This window comes from Carassius auratus, unplaced genomic scaffold (assembly GCF_003368295.1).
Source record: "Carassius auratus strain Wakin unplaced genomic scaffold, ASM336829v1 scaf_tig00013598, whole genome shotgun sequence".
Lineage (NCBI taxonomy): Eukaryota > Metazoa > Chordata > Actinopteri > Cypriniformes > Cyprinidae > Carassius > Carassius auratus.
The window spans coordinates 102,075-127,604 of record NW_020524419.1 but is presented as its reverse complement, the minus strand read 5'-3'; the positions used below and the strand labels follow the sequence as shown (position 1 = coordinate 127,604).

Below are 25,530 nucleotides of genomic sequence, written 5' to 3'. Positions count from 1 at the left end.
AACGCTGTCGAGCTTTCGCCGTGTGACTGTAGGAGATTTTCTGCTCCATTAGATTTCTGACTCTGACTTATTCTTCTGCCTTCACTCCCACTAGAAATCCACGTTTTTATTTGAAGTAGTTTCCATCATTGATTCTTGACGGTGTCTGAAGTGCTTTCCTCATTACAATGCTCTTCTCATCACTTGTCTCATTCAGGCCACTATAACCGAAATGCATGATAATACCAGTGGGCGACGGGGAGTCCCCCTCGTCCTGTTGTGGGTAAATTAGAATAGGGCACTAAAACACCTGCATGTGTTCAGATAATGAGTTCTGTAATGGTTCTGACATTTCCGGGAGTTTAGAGTTCCCACTAGAGATATGAGAGAGGGAGATGGCGAGGTGATTATGGGCCAATCAGCAGAGAGCTGCTAGAGAAAAGATCCTTTTAGTATTCATAAGAAAAACTATCACGCAGATATCTAAAATGCATTCATATATTCATAGCACTCCTACTCAGGTATTAATCTGGAGTAGCCTACAGTCACAGACAAAACAACGCTAAAAAGCACCCATTTTGTAGTGCCATAATGCATGAACACGAAAATCGTTCAGTACCATGGTGCGTAATACTTTTTGTAAGGCTTTAAAAGAGGACAGGCGAACTACTGCAACCAATTATTTACAAAAGTCTCTACATTCTCTTAAAGTTTCCTGTCAGTACCAAGTTTAACAGCCTAAGCGAGGACATTTTTAAAGGGAAATTTGACGCACAAATGAACATTCTATCATCATTTATCCTACTCATATCATTGCAAACTTTTTTAGTTTCTGTTAAGCATAAAAAGGGAAATTTTGAAGAAAATACCAGCTGCTCTTTTTTTTCTATAGTTAACCAGATGCATGTTTTTTTTCTATTAATTCATATTAGAAAACATATTCAATATTACTGTTTTTATTGTATGTTATAAATGCTATATGACCTATAAAAACATTTTTTAAAAATCCCAACCCCAATATTTTGCACTGTAGTGAGTAATTAATAAATTAACCATATAGCCAACCTAAGAACCTTACACAGCAAAAATGGTTCTAAAAGAAGGTTAAAAATTCAAGAACCTTTCTGCATGTATTTACAAGCTTTTTGCATGAGTTTTGTATGTAACTAACTGCTTTTCCTTTTATCTTCCGCAGTATGTTGAGACTATCAGCAGCAAACAGAGTGAGCTGGATAGCTTCATTGCAGAGGGCTACAAAACAGCACTTTCCGAGGAACGTAGGAGATACTGTTTCCTGGTGGACCGCCAGTGCGCCGTGGCCAAGAACAGCAGCGCCTACCATGGCAAGGTGAGACCCAGATGCTTTTTCCTTTGCTGTACAAGATAGACAGCATCACCGCCGATGTACTTTCACAGTCTCTGATATGGCTGAAGACAGCAGCAGTTGCCATGGCAATCCCCAAAGATCAACCCTCGCAACCATCTCTGTTGGGCACAGTTTTTTGGGGGCTTATTGCAAAGATGAGATTTATTTCTCCCCTGCAATTGTCTGTGTTCCAGGAGTGCCTGCGAAGTAATGCACGCCGTTTCTGACATATCAATTATCCGTAATAACGGAGCCACTTCCCCATGGTAAAACCACGTCATTGTAACTCCAGTCTGCGTGCAGAGCAGTTATTAACTTCAGCAGGTGTTCCCAACCCATATGCAATCTGCTTAAATGCACCGTTTTACATCCGTATGTGTACTTGTGTGTGTATGTGCCGAAGGGATGTGTGCACATGGCTATATTCTGTAATATGTCATTGTAATACCTGCTCAGACTAAACCATAAACCCTGAACATGAACAAGTGTGGTTATGTCTTCTGGGAATGTGGTTGAGGCTGTAGGGAGGGACGGAGAGAAGCCTTTAGTTTTCAAGAACATCCTGTCCAGTGGTTAATCAGTACGGAGGCGTGTGTGGGAAGAGTTCAGAAAGGGCGCACTGAAGAGGGAGAGAGAGCGAGTGTGGTAGAATCAGAAGCCGTGAGTGTGTTGTGTGTGTGTGTGTGTGTGTGAGTCACCAGGAGTGGGCGGGAGGATGTAGACGAAGGCCCCTCACCCACACTGCAGTGTGCTGTACTGTAAGTGGTCCGAGATGTGAGAGACCTATCAGCAGTTGCTCAGAATCACCAACAGTCATATTTGCAATTAATATGAGTAAGGAGAATTATATGTTGAAAGGATTGTGCTACGTTGAAAATCTAAAGCAAAAGACCGAGGTCAAGACGCTGAGGAACAGATAGACGGATCCCTGCAGGGTTAGGGCATTTTCAAAACTCTTAATGATGTTTTATTAACAAGGTTCGGGAGGAGCGCGTCAGATACTTAGCCTAATCGACACAGGTGGACCATAATCAAGTATTCAATCCCATAGTATAAATATCGCTGACTTACCTCTATCCATTGACGGTTTATCAGCATCCCTCCTCCAACCCATCTCCTCACTTTGAGTTCACTTTATAAATAGACCGGGAAAGGGGGGTACTCTAAGTTCGGGCAATTCCAGAGATTGGAGCCCTTACCCGGACAGCACGCCAAATATGCATTCCATACCTTAGCTAATTATATGTAAACGTGAACTCGCGAAACACCGTTAACTTGGGAACATCCTTGCCCCCCACTGTTTGTGCTATGGATAACAATAAAACCTCTGATCATGCAATAAGGATATGTGGTCATGCTTGTCATTTGACACAGCAGCCACGATAGCACTGCATAACTGATATACTGTAGGCTTTTTTATTTTTTATTTAAAACAATTCCAAATGTGCTAATCATATCAGGAAATATCTTGATTCTCAAATATGTGGAAGTAAATGCGTTGTGCACCTTTATAGATTGATCATTGAATGGTAATGAGTGTCATGTCATCAAATATTTGTAAGTCTTTCATTTTATAGAGAGCAAAGAACATTTACATGATCAAAGAACGTTGTCATTTAGTCTAGCCAAATTCCAGGCACTCTCAAAAACTCCTATCTGCAATTAGTTGTTTCTGAAGAGAGAATTCAGTCAGCGAGCGAGTTAACAAAACACCGTGTTTCAGCGATGACTTATTTGAACGCCTCTGATTGGCCATTGCATTCATAAGCTCAACAGAATCGTGTGATTGGTTTTCATGCAGCGCTGTACGAAAGCGTCTGTCTCTGGCTCAGCGCCAGCCAGCGAATGTAGATTTTAATTTAGCAGCTGATGCTGTGCAGCACTGAACAATCTAACTACAACAGTGTGATTGTATCAAATATATAAAAATATATATTATTCAGCTAGCAGAAAAGTGCCGCCATCATTCACATTTGTTTTCCATTGTCCAATCTAAGGAATGAAGAGGTGGGCCCTCTGTTGTGGTGACAAAACTTTACAATCGCTCATAAAGTCTGGTTACTACAATAACAGAGGAGAAACCTTTGTTGTCTGTTGCAGGTTTCCCGGAGCTGTATTTTTTAAGGTTTTTGATAATATGACAGTTTACTTAAAACATTAGGAACATCTTTGCAACACACAACACACAGACACACACACAAAACATCTAGAACACCATAGCAACAAATTCAAAACACCTTAGCAATTCACTAAAAAAGACACCCAGAACTCTTTAACTACACGCTATAAACCACACTGTAATACCCTAGCAACAAACCAGAACAACAACCTACTGTGAACCACTCATATTGAACAAACCCTACTCAAACACTTTGGCATCCACTCAGATTGTGTTCTGAAAGTGTAAAAATCGAGTCACGATTTTGAAGTAGTAACAATAACTGGAGTAACTCTGGTGTTTTGGCAGAAACCACAGTTACCATGGTAATATTTTTAGTGAGCAAGTGTAGTGGTGTAAAATGCACAGAGGACATCTGCCATCTCTCTCTCCCTCATTCACTCAATCAGATACATTTTTGCACGCCATGTATGATCATACTTTTCTACTTTCATGCTAGACTATCTGTGGTGCTTTTGTCTTTGTTTGTAGGGTAAGGACTTGTTAACCCAGAAGATCCCAGTGTGGCAGCAGGCCTGTTCAGACCCCAACAAGCTGCCCGACAGGGCCATGCTGCTCGCCCAGCAGATGACTTCTGGATCCGGCACCCTCCTCTCCAGCCCTCTGCACTCCTCCAAGGGCAACCTGGTCATCTCAGATCCCATCCCTGGAGCACAACCGCTGCCTGTGCCCCCCGAACTAGCTGCCTTCATGGGAAGTGGCCTGGGCCATCAGGGGGTTAGTAGGGATCATTTGCCTTCTGTTTTACAAGGATTTATTGTTGATCAGAACCGCATTTCAAGCGTCTCATGTCTTAATGTGAAAAAGTAAACGCTCATTTGCATACTGCAGCTTTAGCTGAGCGTAGGATGATTCGACCTCTTTAAAACTCATTTCTGCAGGCAGTGCTTTAGTTGAGTGGCCCCTCACTAGAGCAGAACGCTCACACAATGTTAATACAATAACTGAGCCTCCACAGCCATAATGCACTCTCTCTCTACTGGCGCTGCTGCTGGAGTGATGCTGTTATACCACAGAGCTTGTTTAGAAGTCTGGCCTCGTCTGCTGGTTTAAAGGGGTCATGACATTAATTTTTTGTATTATTTTAATATGTTCCCTGAGGTTCATTTGTAATGTTAATAAGGTTTTTTGCACATATCAACCCTCAATGGGCCTTTGTTCAAAACATCTAGGGAGAAGCAGTTCTCCTAAAACTGAAAATTTGCTGAAAATTGCTCACCCTCGGGTCATCCAAAATGTAGATTATGTTGAATCAGATTTGGAGAAATTTAGCAGTAATATCACTTGCTCACCAGTGGATCCTTTGCAGTGAATGGGTGCCGTCAGAAAAAGAGTCCAAACAGCTGATTAAAACATCACCATATTCCTCAAGTCCAATCCAAAATCCAACAAGAGTCCAATCCATCAGTTAACATCTTGTGAAATGAAAAGCTGCGTGTTTGTAAGAAACAAATCCATCATGAAGACATTATAAAGCTGTGGATGGACTTTTACACTGGAGAAAGCAATATAATGGATCATGAACTCATATTTTGTGTGACACTTTAAAGTTAAAATGCCTTGATGATGAATTTGTTCATTAAAAACTTAGCTTTTTCACTTCACAAGCCATTTTTGTGTTGTTGTGTGGATTACTTGTGGATTATTGTAATGTTTTTATCAGCTGTTCGGACTCTCATTCTGACGGCACCCATTCACTGCAGAGTGTTCATTGGTGACATTTATTTAAATCAGTTCTGATGAAGAAACAAACTCTTTGACACCTTAGATGGCCTGAGAGTGAGTACCAAATTATTCTTCTTTCAAAGTGAATGTTCTTCTACTCTTCCATTTGTCATGTTGTCAGGAGTAGCTCATTTGCATACACTATGTCAGTAATTGAACGAAATTCCCAGGCTAAAATTTTTTTTGTGTGTGTGGCATCGCTTACTTGGTGTTCTGTATGCTTGCAGCGGCTAATGGGTCCTGATGGCATGTCTCTGGTGAACGGGACAACGGGGGTCCATGGAGACGACTACTGGACTGATGGCGGGGTCTCTCAGGGAAGACCGCCCTCTCCACAGAATCAGACTCAACCACAGAGCCAACCCCAGAGACAGGTCAGCGACGTCTATTCCAACACCCTTCCCGTCCGCAGGCCTCAGCCTGCTAAAAACAAGACCACTGTGGGTAAGAGAAACCAACCCTTTTACATATTACCTTTGGGCAAATGGGGGTGTTTGAGCCATAAATTGCTTTTTGATCTTCTGGGGCTTTCATTTTTCATTTATTATCTACACCCTGGCTATTATTATTATTATTTTATTATTTGAATCTTCTCCAGGAGAGACACGGACTCTGCCCAGGTCGAGTTCCATGGCGGCTGGTCTGGAGAAGAACGGACGTTCTCGTGTACAGGCCATCTTCTCCCACGCCGCTGGAGACAACAGCACCCTTCTGAGCTTCACTGAGGGCGACATCATCAACCTGCTGGTGCCAGAGGCTCGGGACGGCTGGCACTACGGGGAGAATGAGAAAAACAAGATGTAAGCATTCAATGATGTGTACATGAACAACAGAACTTAATGGGAGTAAAGATAGATTTAGTAATGCAAAATATTTTGAAAATCAGAGGAAAACGAATGAGAACTGAACGTATTTTAATGAATCCATGCCATTGCTATGATTTCTGGGTCCCTTGTCCTGTCCATTTCAGATTATTCTCCAAAGATAAAATCTCCCATGTGACTCCTCTAGAGTTTCAAAAGAGATCCAAACTGTGTTTACATTTGCTAAGATGCCATGATGCCATTTTTTTTCTGAAAAATCTGAAACTAAATTCATTTTTGATGGAAACAAGCTGATAATACCCCATTGAGTCCTAGACTACATTACCCATAATCCTAGAGAAGCTGCCTACTTGGATCAGTCACTGTTTCCATGGAAATGAGAACTGCACCAAAAGAGCTTAGCAGCGTCTGCCAGCTCCCATGAGACATATTTCCCTACACCCTCTAACTACTTATATATTTGCATACATTTAAATATTTTGCAGTAAACAAAGACTTACAGTACAGTTTATGTGTGCACAGTGAGTCTTCTCCAGACAGCGATTTCAGCACAGATCAATTTGATTACAAGAGTGTCTGAGAGGAATAATACTCTGTTACACTACCCATTTAATCTATTTTCTATTTAAAAGAGTATTTCTAAAGATATTAAACGTATGCGTATTCTTCACACTGGGTTTTAACCATTGTCGTGGATGTGGAGTTTCTTAAGAAAAGCTTTTTCATTTCAGGCGTGGCTGGTTTCCTTTTTCCTACACCCGAGTGCTGCCTGACAGTGACAGCGAGAAGTTAAGAGTCAAGTGAGTACCCTGAAACACTCTTTACACCTGGAAATTAACTTGCATTTTTAATGATTGGATAACAACGGATCACTCATGGACCGATTTGACCACATTTGATGAAGGTGAAAATGCAAATACATTTTAGTCACAGCCATGTAGGAATATATGATGAGGTTATACTGAAAATGATCATACACATCTCTTTGCTTAATTGTGGGCCGCAGGTTCTGGGCTTTTCTTTTTCTTCTCTGGTGATTTGAAAGACAACAGATATTGTGTTCTTGCGCTTGGATTAAATCTCTTGATTTAATCAACAGTATCTGATTCTTAATCAAATTATTTCACTGGATTATGGTTGGAATGCTCATTTCTTGTCTTCCCATTCCTTCACTTCTAACATCCTTTATTGAGGAACTGAATGACATAATTAAAGGAAACACGCGAAATGACTGAAACAAATCTCAGCACAACCGATTCAGTTTACACAACCTCAAATGTAAATTAAAAGTAGATCTTTGCATTTGCATCCACTGGAGATGCATTGGAATAAATGCAATACAGCGAAAAAACTAGCCAGATAGAAAACAGATGTTAATGGCAGGTGTAAAGATGACTGATTGACTGAGCTTCATCCTGTAGTCTTCATCATGGGAAGAGCAGCAGCACAGGAAACCTGCTGGAGAGAGAGGACATGTCCTTGCCCATGCCTGACTATGGTCTGACTGCCCGACTGTTGGCACAGAGCCTAACACAGACTCGACCACGTCCCTACAGCATGGCAGGCTTCGTACAGGTACACACACACATACATATTAGCATTAGACAGGAATGTCTCACTAATGTCTCCTTTCTTGAGATTTTTTATTTTATTTTCTTTCAACTGCTCAAAGATTAATCTATGCGTCAGCTCTTCTTTAATCTGCTTTGTAAAGATTACTGCAAGGGGGTTTCTCTTAACATGCATGATTTTCGTATTAAATGGATAGTTCACCCTGTTATTATTTTCAGTAAAAAGGCAGTAAAGTATACAGCCTACTTTTACGGCGCTCTTTGTTCATTTTAAAAGCATATTAGCTCCTGATTGCATTCTGTTTTCACTGTAGGAAAATAGAATTGAAACATTACAAACAAAATTATTCCATTTGGAGCGATATGAGAGTGAGTAAATGATGACAGGGTTAGTGTTTTAGGTGAACTGTCCCTTTAATAAACTGTGTTGGTGCACTCTTGGATATTTTCCCTCTTAAGCTGGAAATAAGCTTCTAAGGCGCACTGAAATGTTGTTTTTACGAATTCCAGCCAGCGCTAGAGGATTATGACAGTCAGTTTGCCACAAGGTAAGATCGGCTCTTAATGAACAGACATGACAACACTTAATAATGAATCAGATGTATGAATTTATACCAAAATGCCAAACCCGTACTGCTAATTATACCTCTGTTAGTGAATAGTAGTTAATATCTGTGTTTTTTCCCTTTCTTAGCTCTTGCTTGCTTATGCTAAATGTGCAATATAGTGCTGATATTTGTTGGGAGAGCAACGCTGTTTTATCAGAGAATTGTAAATGGTTTGACAAGAGAAGGTTGTGTGTCTGTCTGTTTTTGTGAGTGGAGCGAATGAGCTGTTGGATTGTGAGATGCATTGCTGTTGACCACACTGTAAGCTCATTGTGTGTGTAATCCATTAAGGTCAGGATCAGAGCTGCTCATAGTCTGTGTGCCCTGATCTCATTGTCTCTAGGAGCCTCTAGTTGAGATTCAGTTCACTTACAATAATGGTTTCAGGTTCAGCACATTTGAAAGTTTACGGAAAGCAGACAATAGCTTCATATCAACCCGTCAGTTTATAAAAAACTGTGTACAGTAATGCACTTACAATGCAAATGTGTTCATTACATAGATTTAAATATAAACGTGGTGCTTGTACTTCTTTTCAAGCAGATAAATTAAATAAAATTAAAGAAAAAACGTGCATCTTCATTTTTGCAGAGAGAGTACTATTTTAAACGCATTATCAGTGTTACTCCTGTTGACATATTTGTCTCTATTCAACAACCCTTTCAGGAAGCAGAATTGACTTTTAATTTACTTTTACTTTTATTTATTTATTTAGTTATTTTTTGAAAGAATGAATACTTTAATTCAGCAGGAACTTATAAAATTAATCAAAAGTGGCTGAAATTAGATTCATAATTTTACCAAGATTTCTATTTCAGATGAATGCACTTCTTTTGAAACTTTGATGAAAGATGCTAAAATATATATTATCGTTTTCATCAAAAATATGTGACACAATACTAGAATAATGGCTGCTAAAAATAAATTATTAGAAGGAAAATGAATAAATTATATTCTGAAATATATTTAAATAGAAAACAACTATTAAACTAAAATGAATTGTAATAATATTCCACAATATACTGTTTTTGCTGTATTTTTTAATGCAGCTAAATAAACCCTGGTGAGCATAAGATACCTTTCAAAATCATTTTAAAAAAAAATCATAACAGACCCCAAATTTTTATTAAATATAATTTTGCATCGTCAAGAATATTATGAGATTGTTTTACATAATGTTTCTAAATTTTTATGAAAGTATGTGTGAACTGTAATGTATGTCCTGCCTCATAAATGTTAATTGTAAGTGCATTACTGTGAACCCTGATTTAATGAACAACTCAAATGATTTATGTTGTAGATTGTAAATTGTATCTAAGACGGATTATTTCTAGATAGCTTTATGATACATCTTGACCTTTTACCAGTTTTGATCCTTTGTCTTTTCAATTTGATCATTGTCAATTGAAAAGGGCACTTATGCCTTAACATGGCACATTCAGTAGCTGTGTAGTTTGATGTTAGACAGGATGAGGAATAAGCCACCCTACAGCCTTCACTCCTGCCCATTTGTGGCTGTCTTGTCTTTTCTTCGTTTCTCTCTGAATGTGTCCGACCTGGCAAGCTTCCTTCTCTCTTTGTTCCACAGTTCCGATGGCAAATTGATTTCGACAGTGTGAACACAGACAGACTATCAGACACAGATCCGGATAGCACAGGGGCCACGCCCCTACTTCCCTTAGCCCCTCCCCTTTTAAGCTCTGCCTCCACACACTCCTCCTCCAATGGAAGGGGCCAGTCTCATCCCTCCTTTCTGTCCTCTCTTCCTCCCTGCGTCTTGCTGGGGCGATAGTGATGGTCGCGTGTGGTGGGTCGGGGGGGAACTCTGAGAAGAACGACCGGAACGCAGTCCAACTGCTCGCCTCGCTGCTTTACGGACTCTGATTCGCCTGTAGTGACGCCGCTATGACATCGCTGTGGACTCCAAAGAGACTGCTTACCACTTCCCGTCTTTCATGCATGAGCACAAGTTTTGCTATGTGGTTGTTTTTTTTGTTTTTTTCAAATGACATCCTCATGTAAAAGTGCCAAAAGTAAAGCAAATTTGGTCTTTTGGAGCAGCCCTCCTCATTGCGAAGCTCTTGCTGAGTGTTTTTCTAAGCAGATGTAATGGGAAGCCTCATGCCAAATGAGGAATGTTTTTTGTTTTTTTATTCTTCTTTGTGGTTTAGCTGTGCAGAGTGTACTCTCTCTGTGTGTGTGTTTTTGAAGAGCATTTGCGTTTTGTGAATCCCTCATGTATTACCTGGTGCTCTTCTGGTCCAGAGGCTGTGTCACTTTGTGCCGCAACAAGCTTAGATTTTCCTCCAATTCACCCACGAAATTGGAATGATTGGAAGGAAAATTGAATTAAACTAGTGCCAAATGAGAGTGGACCTATGAAACTGGAGCGAAGGTTGCATGAGCTTCAAAATCCTCGGGTGGGACTGTGCTGTTCGTCCAGACCAGCACGTGTCTGCTCACCCTACATGCATGAAAGAAAAGTGCTTTGAGCAGAAACCTTTCCCCCAAAAAATATCCCATTATCCTATCTCAGACAGCTGGAAGTATGGGATCGGAATAGTATCAAAAATAATATTTTTTGTCAGTATGATTCACAAATGTGTGACCTTATTCACAAAATTTGTTTCTCAGATATTCCTATGAACGTTGTTCACAAGTTTTAAACTCATGAACTGATGGATAACTTTGAATGTATTATTTTTTAGGTTTTAGTAAAGATACATTTAGCCCAAAATACCAAAATTCACATTTTGTTAAAATGATGAATGAGAGGTTTTTATTCAAAAATAAATTTTGCCAACAATACCATAACCCAATTTTTGGTTAAAATAGTGATTGAGAGAGGTTTTGATCCAAAAATACATTTTGCCAAAAATACCAAAATTCACTTTTTGGTAAAATAGTGATTGAGGGGTTTTTATTCAAAAATACTAAAATTCACTTTTTGTTAAAATAGTAATTGGGTAAAATAATGATTTAAATGGCAACATATATTATGTATATTTTTAATTAGATTTTGTATTTATTTATTTGTTTTTCATCAGGTACATTCTCTTCAGCCAATCAAGTGAGAGTTGGAGATCAATGCATTGTACAACACTGACATTAAATGCTATGTGAAAGGGCCTTAGGCACCATTCCCTCAAAAATGAAATGACTGTCATCATTAACTCACCCTCACGTTGTTCCAAATCCTTTGCTTTGGTTTCCATTTGAAAAACACATTAAGATCATTTCAGTGAATCTTGAGAGGTTTCTGTCACAAAAAACCCAAAGTCTTATAGGTTTGAACAACATGAAGTTGAGTAAACAATAGGTGCATTTACATGGACACGTTTTGCTTCCATCGGAATAAATTCATTCTGATTGATGAATCCCAACATAGTGTTTACATGAACGCTAAATAAAGTGATCAGGGTGATATGCGCGTTTATGTCAGAAGCTTCTGATCGGATTTACTTTTGACATGCACACATTGCATGAATATACCGGGTTTCCCGCTGCTGTCACATACTGTTTTAAAAAGCACACGTGATATTTACGTGATAGTCTTAAACAAGGACTCTGGTAGAATGTTGCCCTGCTCCTTTTTATAGATGCTGAGTGAAAGGGGAGTTTTATAATGATGGTATACTAATAAATGAGACTTTATTAGTCAGGAAGAACGGCTCTTTCTGCGCGTCATATGTCATGGCGCTATTTCTACATCACTGCGCATGCACAGTACTGTCTAGTTTCGGTTTTCAATCCGATCAAGTGTTTACACGTCCTCGCACTTGGATTAGAAAAGGAATAAACCACCCTATACGGATCAGGCCAATTTAATCTGATTGACGTGTTTACACTGGACTTTTTTATTCTGATTGTGCATCTAGTCCTATTACGTTCGGATTGGTAGGGTCCATGTAAAAGCAGCTATTGACAGAATTTTCGTGTTTGAGTGAACTATCTCTTTAAATTATTGCCTTTGTGAATATATTCAGCATCGCGTTACATCAGTCAAGCTCGCATCAGCCGACATTCAGCTGTTCCTGATGTGTACCAATCCAGTGTTGACACCTATCACATGTGGTCTATTTAAATTCCTATTCCTCAGCATCTCTTCCATCACATCGCTGCTTGCAATTAACTCCCTCCTCCAACCCCAACTCCACCTAACTGAACCTGTAATCCCATCTGACTTTTGTTTCACTTCATCGGAAGCATTCTCTATCACGGATTGTTTTACAACTCATTGTGAATAGTAATTATGTATGCATATAATGGTCCTGTTCTGTCCCCCGGGGGGGTTGTCTTGCTGCTCTACCCACTCTGTCCAAGCATGGCTGTCCAAGCAGTGTTGCCCAGAACAATACCATACCGCCAACACTAACTGTTTGCAATATAATTGTAATAAATATACTTGACGAAAGTGGTTCTGATTGAAATGAATTTAATTTTGTGAATCTCAATCAGGTTACACATTTCTGTATCATATCATGTGAATATATACATTTTTAGGCTATTCTGAGCCCATCCAGAAGTGCCACCAGCCCATGTCTCTGAAACATTCCCATTGTAGTATGTTTCCATGCAGTTTTAGGATGTCGACTGACAGATCCTCTGGAGCTGTGGTGTAGTCCTCGCTGTGATGATGTTCTTTTGTTTCTTCTTTCTTTTTCTTTTCTTGCAAAATAGACAAACTAGGAAAAATGCACAAGAAATCAGTGTAACAATCACAATATGCATGCTGAGGAGGAACATAGTGAACAATGACCTTGAATGTATGGTGACTTTTTACGAAAGGAATAAATAAATATCTATATATTAATAAAACATTTGTTCATATGAGCTTCTAATGATTTTTAACGTTGTCATCTTGAATTTCCAAGTATTTGCATTGAGCTTCAATGGGTGCTGCGCAACTAACTCAGCAGAAAAGTCCTTTATTGCGATATCCACCATATTTCATGTTGTTATTTACTGATGTATTATTTTTTAAAATCTAAACATTTAAAATAAACCAAAAAATATGGCATGAGCAATTTTGGGCCATTAATGGTTAATATTATTCAGGGTTTTTTGGGGGGCTTTTTGCTTGCACCCACATACCAACAAGTCACGCTCAACTGGGTCGTCCACAAATAAAATGTCATCTTTTGAGACCGACTATTAACCAACATTTCACGAACCTGAAGAGCACACAGTTCTAATCTAGCATAAAGTTTGTGTACTTGTGCATCATGACGTCATGTCTGTATGAATTTGTGACCGTGTGTGTTTTTCCGTGTCTGTGCTTGCCTGCTCGCCTTTTTTCTTCTTCTTATCTTCTAAGATCTGTTCTATTTGAGATGTATAAGACATGTCAGTTTTTTTTATAAGCATGCATCTTGTATAAAGAACTGAATTTTTTATTTTTTTTTATGTGTATATATATTGAAATGTGCTCTTCAAGAGTTCACTGTTTTCCATACACATCTCTTTACTAATTGGACCTCCTAACCAAACTGCTTTGGGCAGACCTTTCATTTTGCACTATATTTTGAACCCATGTCATTACTAGAAGTGTGTTATTGACTCATCTACAAACATAAGACTGTGACCTCATTCATGAGCAAAAAAAAGCGCTACTGTGTGTCACAGAGCAAGTAACCTACTGTACGGCCATTGAACGCAACACTAACAGTCATTTGAATGCGGTGGAAATGTAGCCATTCATAGTCTCCGTCTGAGCTGAGCTCTCAGGTTCAAACCCCTGGACTCTGTTTACTTTCCAGTTTGGGTCCTGAATTGTCCCGGTTCTGAGTGTTGCAGGACCTCCGTAAGTCACCTGCCTCCATCGCTGCTCAGCCAAACCAATCATGCCCTTTCTTTTAATTTTGGTTTTTGTTTTCGACTCTCATTCGCTGTGCGGCTTAAACGGACAGTAGGGCTTCACAACTGTTTCGTCTCATGCCGCCACCTGCCTCTCTGGTTGGTCCTTGGCTTTTTGTGTGTGAGCTGTAGTTCGTACTAGCCAGAGAGGTCATAGGTTGCCAGGAAATGGTGTTGGCGCTGGAGGTAACCCCCAAATCTAACTCTTGCATGCATCTATCAATGCTGACAGAAGTAACTACAGTATGTCTTGTACCATTTGCATGCCTGCACCAAACACCCTTCATAGACTCTTCTCCAGATACCCGTTCATAAGTATATGTCAAATGAATCACCGTATGCCTTTCAGCAGTACCTTTCTTCTGTTCCCCAAATCAAAGTGCAGTAGAGCTGTTTATGTGTCGTAGAGTTCAGTGGGTCACTAGCGTGGGCCGTGTTGTGGGCATACTGACCGTGTTTGTTCTCCACCCCCTCTCCATCTAGTGACCGTTCCCTGGAGGTCTACTACAGGCCAAGCATCATGGATGACCGATCCGCTCCTCTCTACTACTAGAGGGGCCATGCAGTGGCCTGTGCACTATGTCGCCCTCTTCTGTTCTGTCTGTGTCATTGCAACAGCATGTGGAGGCAGAGCACATGCATTTCCCCACAGGGCACAGAGGATGGAGTTGGTTATGTTCTTAAAAGGATTAGAATAATGATCTTAACTCTGTAGCTTTACAATTAATGGTATTTGTGTCCACCGATTCACGTATTTTAAAAGTTAACAGCTTTTCTGAATGGTTTTCTTCATCAACAAATCAGGCACAACTGAAGTGACAGTACTTTTTTTTTTCTTTTTTGGAGGGAAAGTGTAAGCCTGATCATTTAAACATGAGATCTTTTATTTGAATGAATGTGAAAATGTAAAAAAAAAAAAAAAGTGAGTAATTTGGATATTATTTCTATAAATGCAGTTCTAAAGGGGAGCCTTTCTTTTTCTGTCAGTTATGTATGTTTTGTTTCACATGCCTCTATCAAATCATTTCAGAAAGCTGATGGAACCTCTTCGCAGGGATCTTGATGCTGTGGTCGCTCTGTATTAAACAGACCACTGTGCTTTGCTAAAGTTCTAGTGATGCCTCTGTGAATCCTCTGTCTTTGTAGAGATCTGTACAGTATATTAGATGCAATATATAGTGCAACAGGAACTGTGCCTTTTATTGCTGTTTTGTGCTCTATGCGGTTCTGAATATCTGTAACTCCACTGGTGTAAGTAAAGGGAATTGCTTTATGTGATATTTTGTAGTTCCATATGATTTTTTTGTATTATTATTTGCTTCTACCGTCCTTTTTTTATTTACCTAGAAATTCCAATGACTGTTATAGATCTATAAGAAGGTTTATTTGTTTTCACCTGCTGCTTTTGCTTTTCTACTGTACGTACTGAGCAATACTGCTTATTAAATATCAAAAATAGACTTAATAAAATTATAGTGAAAATATTAAATTGCAGGTTCTGTAAATATATCTTTTGGTTTGTTTCTGCTTGAGGGACTGAACATTACTAGAACAGTATATATAACCACTGATTTTTGAAATGATATGGAAAATACAATATCAGCTAGTTTAGATCCTGCTATGAATTGCATGTTTTCTATATTAGGGCATCTTCTGTGGATCGTGTGAGAAAGGTGGGATCGATGTGTGATTCTTCGCTGGACTGGAAGATTTTGTCTGATCAGCTTTGAAACCAATTTTATAATGTTTTATTTTTGTTTTGGCTCTTCTGTTTATTCTTATTTATGGACAACTGCAAATGTATGTGAACATTCTTTTCTTTTCTGAAATAAAAAGGCACATTTAAACTGCCACTCTTTCAGATTGCATAGGTTCAAATGGCTGAGATATCATGTTTTAACCTAGAAATTATCTTTTCTTCTTCCATTTAACCACAAGCTGTTCTTTGGATCCTCTCAAAACATGCTGGAGAACATCAATGACAGGTTTCTCACAAACTACAAAAATGCATATGAGGAATCTTTAATAACTGTCACAGGCACAAGGACAAACTATAGTTTGGTTTATTTTTAGAATAGTACAGTAGGCATGAGTCGTGAGGACATACGGTTCGACAGCTACGAGGCAGTAACAACAGACTTTTCCCTTCAACGCAACATTTAGTTCACTTTCATTTGACTTTTCTTTGGCAACCACAACCAGCCGAATGAAGCACTGATGTTCTGAATGAGAAAAAGTAGCTACTGCCGCAAGGTTTATTAGCACAGTATAAAACTCTTGAAAGGCATACAGCGAGAAAGCGAGGGTACAAGTGCAGTGATTGTGACTTACAGCATTGGCACAAATGTGTATGGGCTCCAGTGATTCAAGGCAGAACATGACAGGTACAGCTGTACGTTACATTTAAACAGATCATCGTGTAAAACAGGTCATAACTTTTCTCTGTTACACCTCAGATCATATAGGGACAAAAGACCAAATATACTGAGAGAAACTTGTAGAAACACATGTAGCCCACATGCAGTCTGGACCATCTGAATTGTTCTGTAGTATAATTTTGAACATCTATTTGTTATTGGATTTAACAAAAATAACACTTCTGAGACAAGGCATCATCACAGACGGAGGATCAGATCTGCAGGAGCTGCCGTTGTTGTTTGGAACACATTTTGTTCACAGACGATATGGTCCCTCTTCTCTCTTTAGCTTGTTTCTGCGTCTTTGAGTACCACAATTGTGAACTACACACCTGTGACTTTGATAACCCATATTTCTGTAGCTCTCGGATTCAAAGCAAAAGTTATTCATGCCCGAGACTGATTGCTGTGATGGACTTGCTTAAGTTCTGATCCTGACAAGCACCAATAAACTTATCACCATCAGTACCATCAGGGTCATTCCTCTTATACTTCCTCTTATTTTCATGCCCCTATCATATACTGGATGATATATTAAATTCAAGTTTTGGAACACAAAGAACTGAATGTCTGAGCTACCGCTCCAAATATGGCAAAGCACCATAGATATAATCATAAATGTAGCTTATTTAAATCCATGCGAAGTGATACAGTAGCTTTATGTGAAGAACAGACTGAATTTTTAATTTGTTGTTATAATGGCTTGATAATTATAAACATAACAGTGAAACCTTGCACTCGTGTAAACATTCAATAGTTGCAGTCAAAAGGCATTTATGCCAAAGTTTGGATGTATCTTTTTAAATAACAACTTAAAGTCTTATATTTCTCACATAAAGCTACTGACCTCAGAGCACACAGAATGTAGCACGTGAACTTTTTTTAAAGTGTTAAAGTGCCTTGTATTTCTGAAAGTTTGAATTGCTGCATAACAGGAATGACCCATATGTGAGCTACCATATATATGCATGCTACCATAATACTTGAAGCAAAAATAGTTTGTCTGTTATCTGTTCTCTTGCAATACTGTTATTGCTTCTCAGCAAAAAAAAAAAAATACTGTAATATATCACTGTCATCCATAAAATATGTTGTATATTTTGGTCTAGGGGTTTAAAAATCTAACCAGAGAAGAAGTGTTAAGAGTTAGTGATTAAACTGCACTTTTAATAAGATATACATTAGATCTTGATTTTGATTAAGTACTTGATTATGGGATAAGAGATGTATAAAGATATCCTAAGTCATTAATGAAAGTGCAGGTAGTTGTAAAAGTTCTTCGGCATTAAAAATAAAGCAAAACACTGTTTAAGACTGTATGAGGAATTTAAGTGTGATGGTTTATATTGTTAATATATCTACTTTTGTACCATACCCTTAACACCCCTGAGCTAAAGTTAAGTTAAAAGTGGTCAAATATAGAAAACATCACATTTTTGCAGCTTGTATTGAGGGGTTCAATGTATATATTTCTTTGCACCCTCAATAATAAATGTGGGTCTTTCTTTTATGGGGCAGAACATCTTGAAACTATTTTATGCAGCTCATTGGGTCAAACTGAAAAATTTAAAGCACTATGACAGATCTTTCAGACTGTAAACCACATATTGACATGACAAGCAAACGAGGAGAGCAGCCTTGCATCTATATTGTATGTGTAAAATGAAATAAAAGAGATGATTTCAGCATGATACTGATACTGAATTGTGCAAATAAGTTATAATCGTCTTACCTCATGTTCTAATACATAGATAATAAATATGTTTTTATACAGATCATTCCTTCTGTTTTTAAAACTGTTGTCCTCCAAAATCTGTCACTTAACCAACATCTGTCTAGAAACACAAAGGGAAGGGCTGGCTAATCCACTACAATATGAGGCACTGTGTCCAAACAGCATATCAGGTTGACAGGACCCTTTTGTCCAGCACATTTAAAAGAGCAAAAATATATAGCGATACAGGAAAGCCCCCAGTCTGATGAGACCAAATCAAACCATATGGGTTCTAAACACCTCTTCAATTAAATGGGTATTGACCCTTTCACTCCTGGACCCCATTCTCATTGTTACCTGTGTGACAAAAAGAGAAAGCTAGTTAACTTTCAATGTCAACCCTGCATACAGCAACAAACTCAAAAGCATTATATCTAGCACCTAATGTTTCTAAACTCTATCAATCATGTCTTTATGGCGAGCTTTAGTGCTCAATTCCAATTTTTGCTCAGATCCATTTTTGTGTGTGTGTGTGTGTGTGTGTGTGTGTGTAGCTATTCACGCTGTTTTAAATGTGGAAAATATCAGATATCCAGTGTGAACAGTTCACTGTTCTGAACTGACCTGCATGCACAAAAGAACAATGCGAACAGGGTTTCCAGATTTTCACAACAAAATTTGGCCAGTAGCTTCCCAAAATGTATTCAAACCAGTGTTAATTTCGTTGACGAAGACTATGACGAAAAATATTCGTCAACTAACCTTTTTCAAGGACGAAAACTAAATAAAAACTAAATAAAAAGTCAGGTATGACGAAAAACGTGACGAAATATAACTGACACTTTAGTCAACGAATAAAAATGAGACGAAAATATATGGGAGGGACGAATGGAGAAGAGATCCAATCAGAGCGAATCTTTGAGGGTAGGTTGATCTATGCAGAAGCAGCGAGCCATTTTAAAAAGCCGCGGCAAATGCAAGCGCAACAGCTAAACAAACGCAGCAGCAGTTACACAGAAAAGAGAACAAAGATGAGTTTGCAGAAATTCGCACAGTTTCGAGGACGTTTTCATAACAGTTAAGTTGTTTACACAGGGAACTACACTGCGACCTTTTGAAATGCCATTGCGACCCAAATTTTTATGGGGTCGTAAATGTATCACTGATTATTTTTGTAACTACTTATGTGTAATGCTATGTTTTAATATGAGCATTTATTAAAACTGAAATGTGTATTTTAAGAATACGTTTTATAACGTGCTCCGAGCATTCAACACATCAAGTTGGCTTCAGCCCCGCGATGCGGGAAAGTTGAACTGAGCAGCTGGTTACTCGCGCAACACTGAACCGAGCTCTCCTTCAGGACGTTTGCGTCCTCCTACACCCGAACAAACAAATACAAATCGCATTTTAAATAAACATAAGAAAAAGAGCGAAAAGTGAAAGAGCTCAATTCAGCAGCGCGGTGTTCTGGTGTTCAGGGAGCAAGCAGAGACGCGTCTCAAAGTCTTCTTGCTTTTGTACCGACAACAAATACATACTAAATATGTCGAAATACCCGTCTTGGAAAGCGTGTTCGAAAAAGCCTGTAGTTATGCCTTCAGTGAAAGTAAAGAGTTGGAAAGAAATCGGATGCGTATCTTTATAATGGATGCATTTGTCTCTTAAAGTGACCGCGCCTAATTTACTAGCTCCGCTGTCAGTGTCTTTAATGTATGAAAATGAAAGTAAATCAATCACTGCTCTTTATTTAATTACTTAGTAGTTTTAACAAGAATTTATCCAAAGTCAATCCAAAAATCAGATAGAATAGATTATATTGTTTTACTAGTGACTAAAAAAAAAAACGTTGAAGGTGTCCGAATACATTTTGGTTTGATTGTGTATTTTATTTTACAGTGAAGACTATGCAGTGCTATTTTAAATGAACAAAAACAAACTTAAAAAAATGTAAACTTTGTGTAAATAGCACAAATAAAGAAATAGAATGAACATACAATACAAATATAATATAGGTGGTTGTCTATTTCAATAATACTGTACTTCATCTTGAAAGAATGTCATATGCATTGCATATCATTCAGGACGAATGCATATCTTTTTCAGAGAGCATGTATATTTTTCATGGAGAGCAGGCCTTATGTTTATTTTACCAATTATTTTATTAAATACCATTCCATAACAGACTAATGGAAACATTTAGTCAAGTCAACTAAGTTGACTTTGTTCTACTAAAAAAAAACTAGACTAAGACTAAAAGACTTAAGACTAGACTAAGACTAAAACTCTTATGATATTTAGTCGACTAAAACTAGACTAAGACTAAAACATTTCAGATGACTAAAATGTGACTAAAACTAAATGGTGTGTTATTCAAAAGACTAAGACTAAATCCGAATTTGCTGTCAAAATTAACACTGATTCAAACAACCCGCGGGAACAGTGGAAAAAAGTACCCTAATTCTTCAGTAAAACTATAGATTTGGCAACACTTGCACAGCACACTGTTATACAAAAGTAAACATGGAGGACATAAGGTAAGCAATTATGTGTTTTATTTATAGTGTGATCTGCTGCAAAAAGGCAATATGAAAAATAAAGACAAGGACGGGACAAAAGAGAGCAGAGTTTTGAAACTTTTATGACAAGAGCTCTCATGTTTTGCTTTTATACAGCAGAGTTGTCATTGTAATACTTGTGAGTTCTGACACATCAAACTTCATGGATTACCTTTCACAATTGTCTTAACTTTAGGTATGTAAAATCATTGAAGTGTCTCCAATCAGCGCGGAATTATGACGAATTTCGATCTAGAGTGATGTAAAAGTCAAATGAATTCCGACATGACTAGTCACACTGTGGTCGCATCGCAAAACATCTGACCTGTATCGGATTTAGTACCATATAAGGAAGTGGCACGAATAGAAATTGAAAAGATCAGATTCCATGTGGCTTATGCCGTTCACACTGTCATGACAAAAACAGATCTGAGTCACATGTGAGCAAAAAATCTGATTTGGGTCGTATTTGATTGCAGTGTGAACATAGCCTGTGTTAGCAGAACTGACCTCCAATGGAGTCCATGTCAGAGTCAGACACATGCGTAATGGAAAAACGAGAGACACTAAATCTGGAAATCGGTGGTGCTGGTTTTTCATCTGGAGACGTGACGGGAGAGTTGGGTGGTGTGGCGATCTCTTCAGAACCAGGTTCTGATGTTGAAGGGCTTTGAATCAATGGAAAATCATCTTGCCACTGAAATGACCCACCTGTTTAGAGTGAGAGGCTTGTCAATTGTTACTAAACGAGAGGAAATATCCAGGAATTGTTATTGAACACTCACTTTCTTCTGAGACATTCTGTCCTGGTGATTCCTCAGGGGTAGTGACCCTATTTTGGGGTCGTGGCAGCTCCACCTCTGAAGCCTGGCCAGTGGGTTCTTCATCCACAGGAAAACTATAGTCCCCAAGCTCACCTGTGGGGCTCTCCTGAGTCAATACACAGCAAGACACAGGATGTGAGTCATTTAAGCACTGCGCAAATCAATGTATTGTTCTGAAATTAAAATAGCATGCTTCTAAACGCACTGCCTCAAAACTACAAGATATAATTCCACAAACCTGATCAAACAGAAACACGGTGACATCATCAAAGAATGACACTGCTTTTTTCTTGCTCTCCAGCTCATCGCAGAAGGACTGTGTTAGTAAGGAGGGCATTTTGAGGAGGCTGCGTAGATGCCGTGCACTGCTGCGATCGCTCACAACGACTGGCACCACAGGGAACTCTTCATCGCTTTCATCACTCTGCTCCTGTATGTTGTAGCTACAAAGTACTTCATCAGACTCATCACTATCCTCTGAATCCTCTTCATCTGCTTCCTCTCCATTCCCTAGTGGAGCTGGAACATCTAGGTCTTCTGGCAAGGCTGGAAGAATATTCTCCAAAGATTCATCACGCTTTGGTTTTGAAAGTGCTGAACCTATGGCACCTCTCTCTGCTGAATCTTCCATTTCCACATTGTTTTCTTCCCTTGGAAGCTCCGGATTGTCCACTTTGTTACTGGCTTCTTGCTCCTCTGCTTGGATTATCTCCCCACTGAATTCTATTATGGTAGAGTCTGAGCCTAATGACTCTGCTGAGGAGAAGTCTCCGGTGTCTCCATTAAACTGCTCCTCCAGACCTGAGGCCTCCTGTGTTGAGGAAGAGCCTTCAGACACTGTGGACGAGTAACATTCAGAATTTGGTTCCTCTCCAGAGTGATCAGATTCCAGCCCAATACCATCATCTGGAGTTGACTCCTTGGTCAAGCAACCCCCCATCTCTGGAGGAAAGGGCGAAAGCATTGATATCATTGGAACTGATGCAGGTGATGGACCGAGATTTGGGTTTGACTTTTTAAGACACAACTGTTTAGCATTAAGGGCAGCACTGTTGTTGTCCCTTGTCACAGATATGCCATTTCTCTTCTCACTCTCCATGCTACGACCTTCTCTCCCAAATGTCTTTTCTGAGCCCTCTTTTTCGGCTTTGAGATCAAAAGCATCATCCTCATCTTGGCGATTGAAGAACATTTGGACCCCTTCACTGGGGCTCTTGTCATTCTCCATGTCATAGTCAGAAAAATAAGCAGAGTCTCTGTACTGATTCCTCTCACCAAGGCTGAACAGCGGTACATGACTGCTAGATGGATGCAGGAGCATTACATTAACATCTTCATCTAGGTCCATATTGAGCAACATGTCACATTCATCTGATTCTACACTAGTGCTAAGGGCTGGATTCCCTTCAAAGTCTTTAAAGATAAACTCTGGGGATTCATTATTCTCTGTGTCATAACCACTGTCTAAGGATTTCGGCTGAATGGACATGTGGTAACTATCAGGGCTGAAGGCCTCACATGGACTGCTGCTAGAGGCAAGATTAATTGTGTCCTCACAGTGTCTGGACCCAGTCTCACTCCGCAGTGTTCTATGAGTTAGGTCAATATTGCCCACCTCTGCATACTCCAAGGTATTACCTGCTAAAACTCCAGAGGGTATGTCCATGCGGTCATCGCTGCAGTCATTAATTTCCACTAGACTGATCCTGGAGTTGTTGGGCACCATTCTACTGTCTGTCAAATGGCTACACTCTAAAACTGTTTTAGATAGATCCATAGGGCATGACACGATTTTTACACAAACTTCAGCAGAACCGTCTGCCCTAAGTTTCAGTTTCTGTGCAGGGGATATCCTTGTCTCAAGCAACACGTTTTCTTTAGTCAATACAAGCTCTGATGGAAGAGTTGATGGATTCACTCTGCCGCAACCTCCTACATGAAAGTCTGATGTGTTGTTTTTGATATGTTTATGAGCAATGTTCTTCTGCTGCATATGAATAGGCTGACTTTCTGTGACAGAATGACATTTGGAAGATGATTCAACATCCTGAGTACTTTCAGGGCTTAAATGTAGGTATTCACCACCCTCTGAGTCAGCATGAGGTTTACTAGCAGTGGGCATACTATCCATAGTTTCCATGTATGAGTGGTCTTTGAGAGAATCGATGGAATTATATGTGCAACTGTTGCTTGTCTCCAACGCTCTTGATTTCAAATTCCCAACTTGAGAAGAAGGTGTTGGGTGACGTAAATCAAGGTATGCATCTCGAAAACCCACAGCTTGAGAACGATCGCTTAAACTGTTGTTGTTTGCTGAGTGGTTGGAGTTCCAATTAGTTAACATGTTCTGAGAAAACAGATCTTCATCATCTTCCGAATCAGCACTCCCCCTGCCCAAAAGAAGGCCATCACCGGCATCAATATCAATGCTCATGTAGTGGGGTTTTGGCACGCTCTTTTCTAAGGGGCCCATCATGTCATAATAGGCCTTATTGGCCATACTTCTTTCTACAGTTCTCTGGTTAGACTCAAGGTATGGGTCACAATGTGCCAAGCTGGGACTGCTAAGAGAGACTGAAACTCCAAGTGGGCTTTCCTTTACCTCCTCGAGTCTATGGCAGAGGCTTCCTGACCCTCTTCTCTGCTGATAAGAATCTGAACCATGCCCTCTTATCAAATGAACAGCTGGCCCTGCTTGAGGTGATTGTTCACACTGTAAATTGTGCCCGTCACTGGAAGAAAAATAGACTTCTGATTGGTTTATCTCTACCGAGGTTGGAACTCTTCTTTGGAGTGGCTCAATGGTTAGGCTACTATCTGAATCATAATCATTACTGTTGGGTTCTTTAGCTGCTGACCAGTAGGAGTTTGGCTGAGACCCAATGGGGCTCCTCCTGCCTGCGGAGGACAAGCTATTGTTGCTGGCTTCAGGTGTTGGGCTGTAATCAAGATTGGTGTCTTCTAAGTTGATGTTGCATTCAACTGGCTCCTCAATGCGGATGTAGTACTCACTACTTACTGAGGGGCTGTGTGCACTTAGCACTGGAACCACACCTGGATGGTCTGACTCATAGTAGGATGGAGAAACCCCAAGAGGAAGGCTCTCACCCTTGCAGCTACCCATGGAATTGCTAAGAGGGTAATACACATCCTGGTAATGGGGATTATTCTTTCCCAGTGGTCCACTAGCTGAAGAGGAGCAGTAGGGCTGCTCCGCTCGTGCCTGCTCCCATTTATACTCAAAGTTGAACCCCTGGCTGGTCTCAGTTACTGTCAATATATCATCCCCATTCTCAGACTGGAAGCTGTCTGCCATAGAGAAGTGTTCAAGTAGAGGAAATGAAGAAGAAGTAGAAGAGGCTACTTCAGGTGCAGGAGTCCTGTGAGAGCTGCTGGAGCCCAGACTTGGCCTGAGAGAGTTCCAGCGCTTCTCAAAGTCCTCCTCAGCATCAGTTGCACCCTTAGCACACAGGTAGCTTAGCAGGAGATGGACTTCCTCCACAACAGGCCTCTGCTCGGGTTGCAGCCAACAGAACTGCAATATCTCATACCTGCTCACACACACGGCAGAAAAGCAAATATTTTAGACTAAAAACTAAAATTTATGAGAAACTCCACTGGTTTACTGTAGGGATTAGAATGGAATAGGGGAAAAAAACTGTGTTGTTGTATAATTTGCTAATGCCTTCTTAGTGTGGTCTCCATCCCTGCTCCTGGAGAGCTACCATCCTATAGATTTCAGCTCCATCCACACCTGAACCAGCTAATAAAGGTGTTCAGGGTTACATGATAATTACAGGCAGGTGTATTTGAGCAGGGTTGGTAATGAAGTCTGCAGGACAGTAGCTCTAAAGGAGCAAGCCCTGTTGAAAATCCAACATATGCTGGTTAGGTATGTTTTGAAGCATG

The 25,530-nt window shown here is 39.6% G+C and overlaps 2 protein-coding genes across 10 annotated transcripts in view; one reads left to right on the top strand and one right to left on the bottom strand.

Moving 5' to 3' along the window:
* LOC113074073 (brain-specific angiogenesis inhibitor 1-associated protein 2-like) overlaps positions 1–15,961 on the top strand; it is a 77,898-nt gene extending 61,937 nt beyond the window's left edge. The window contains exons 7-14 of one of the 6 annotated variants that reach the window (XM_026246786.1): positions 1,175–1,327; positions 3,996–4,241; positions 5,477–5,693; positions 5,848–6,049; positions 6,805–6,873; positions 7,495–7,648; positions 8,155–8,192; positions 14,592–15,961. In XM_026246786.1, the coding sequence (XP_026102571.1) occupies positions 1,175–1,327; positions 3,996–4,241; positions 5,477–5,693; positions 5,848–6,049; positions 6,805–6,873; positions 7,495–7,648; positions 8,155–8,192; positions 14,592–14,661 (1,149 nt within the window). In that variant the 3' untranslated portion in view covers positions 14,662–15,961. Of the gene's footprint in view, positions 1–1,174; positions 1,328–3,995; positions 4,242–5,476; positions 5,694–5,847; positions 6,050–6,804; positions 6,874–7,494; positions 7,649–8,154; positions 8,193–9,840 lie in introns of all 6 variants that reach the window. The other 5 variants (XM_026246789.1, XM_026246787.1, XM_026246788.1 and 2 more) reach the window with 5 other exon arrangements.
* Positions 15,962–16,155: 194 nt separating this feature from the next.
* Positions 16,156–25,530, bottom strand: part of LOC113074072 (serine/threonine-protein kinase LMTK1-like) — a 47,896-nt gene continuing 38,521 nt past the window's right edge. For all 4 annotated transcript variants that reach the window (XM_026246781.1, XM_026246782.1, XM_026246783.1 and 1 more), the window contains 4 exons: positions 21,860–25,172; positions 21,583–21,727; positions 21,308–21,508; positions 16,156–18,596 (listed from right to left, as the gene is read on the bottom strand). In XM_026246781.1, the coding sequence (XP_026102566.1) occupies positions 18,568–18,596; positions 21,308–21,508; positions 21,583–21,727; positions 21,860–25,172 (3,688 nt within the window). In that variant the 3' untranslated portion in view covers positions 16,156–18,567. The remainder of the gene's footprint in view (positions 18,597–21,307; positions 21,509–21,582; positions 21,728–21,859; positions 25,173–25,530) is intronic.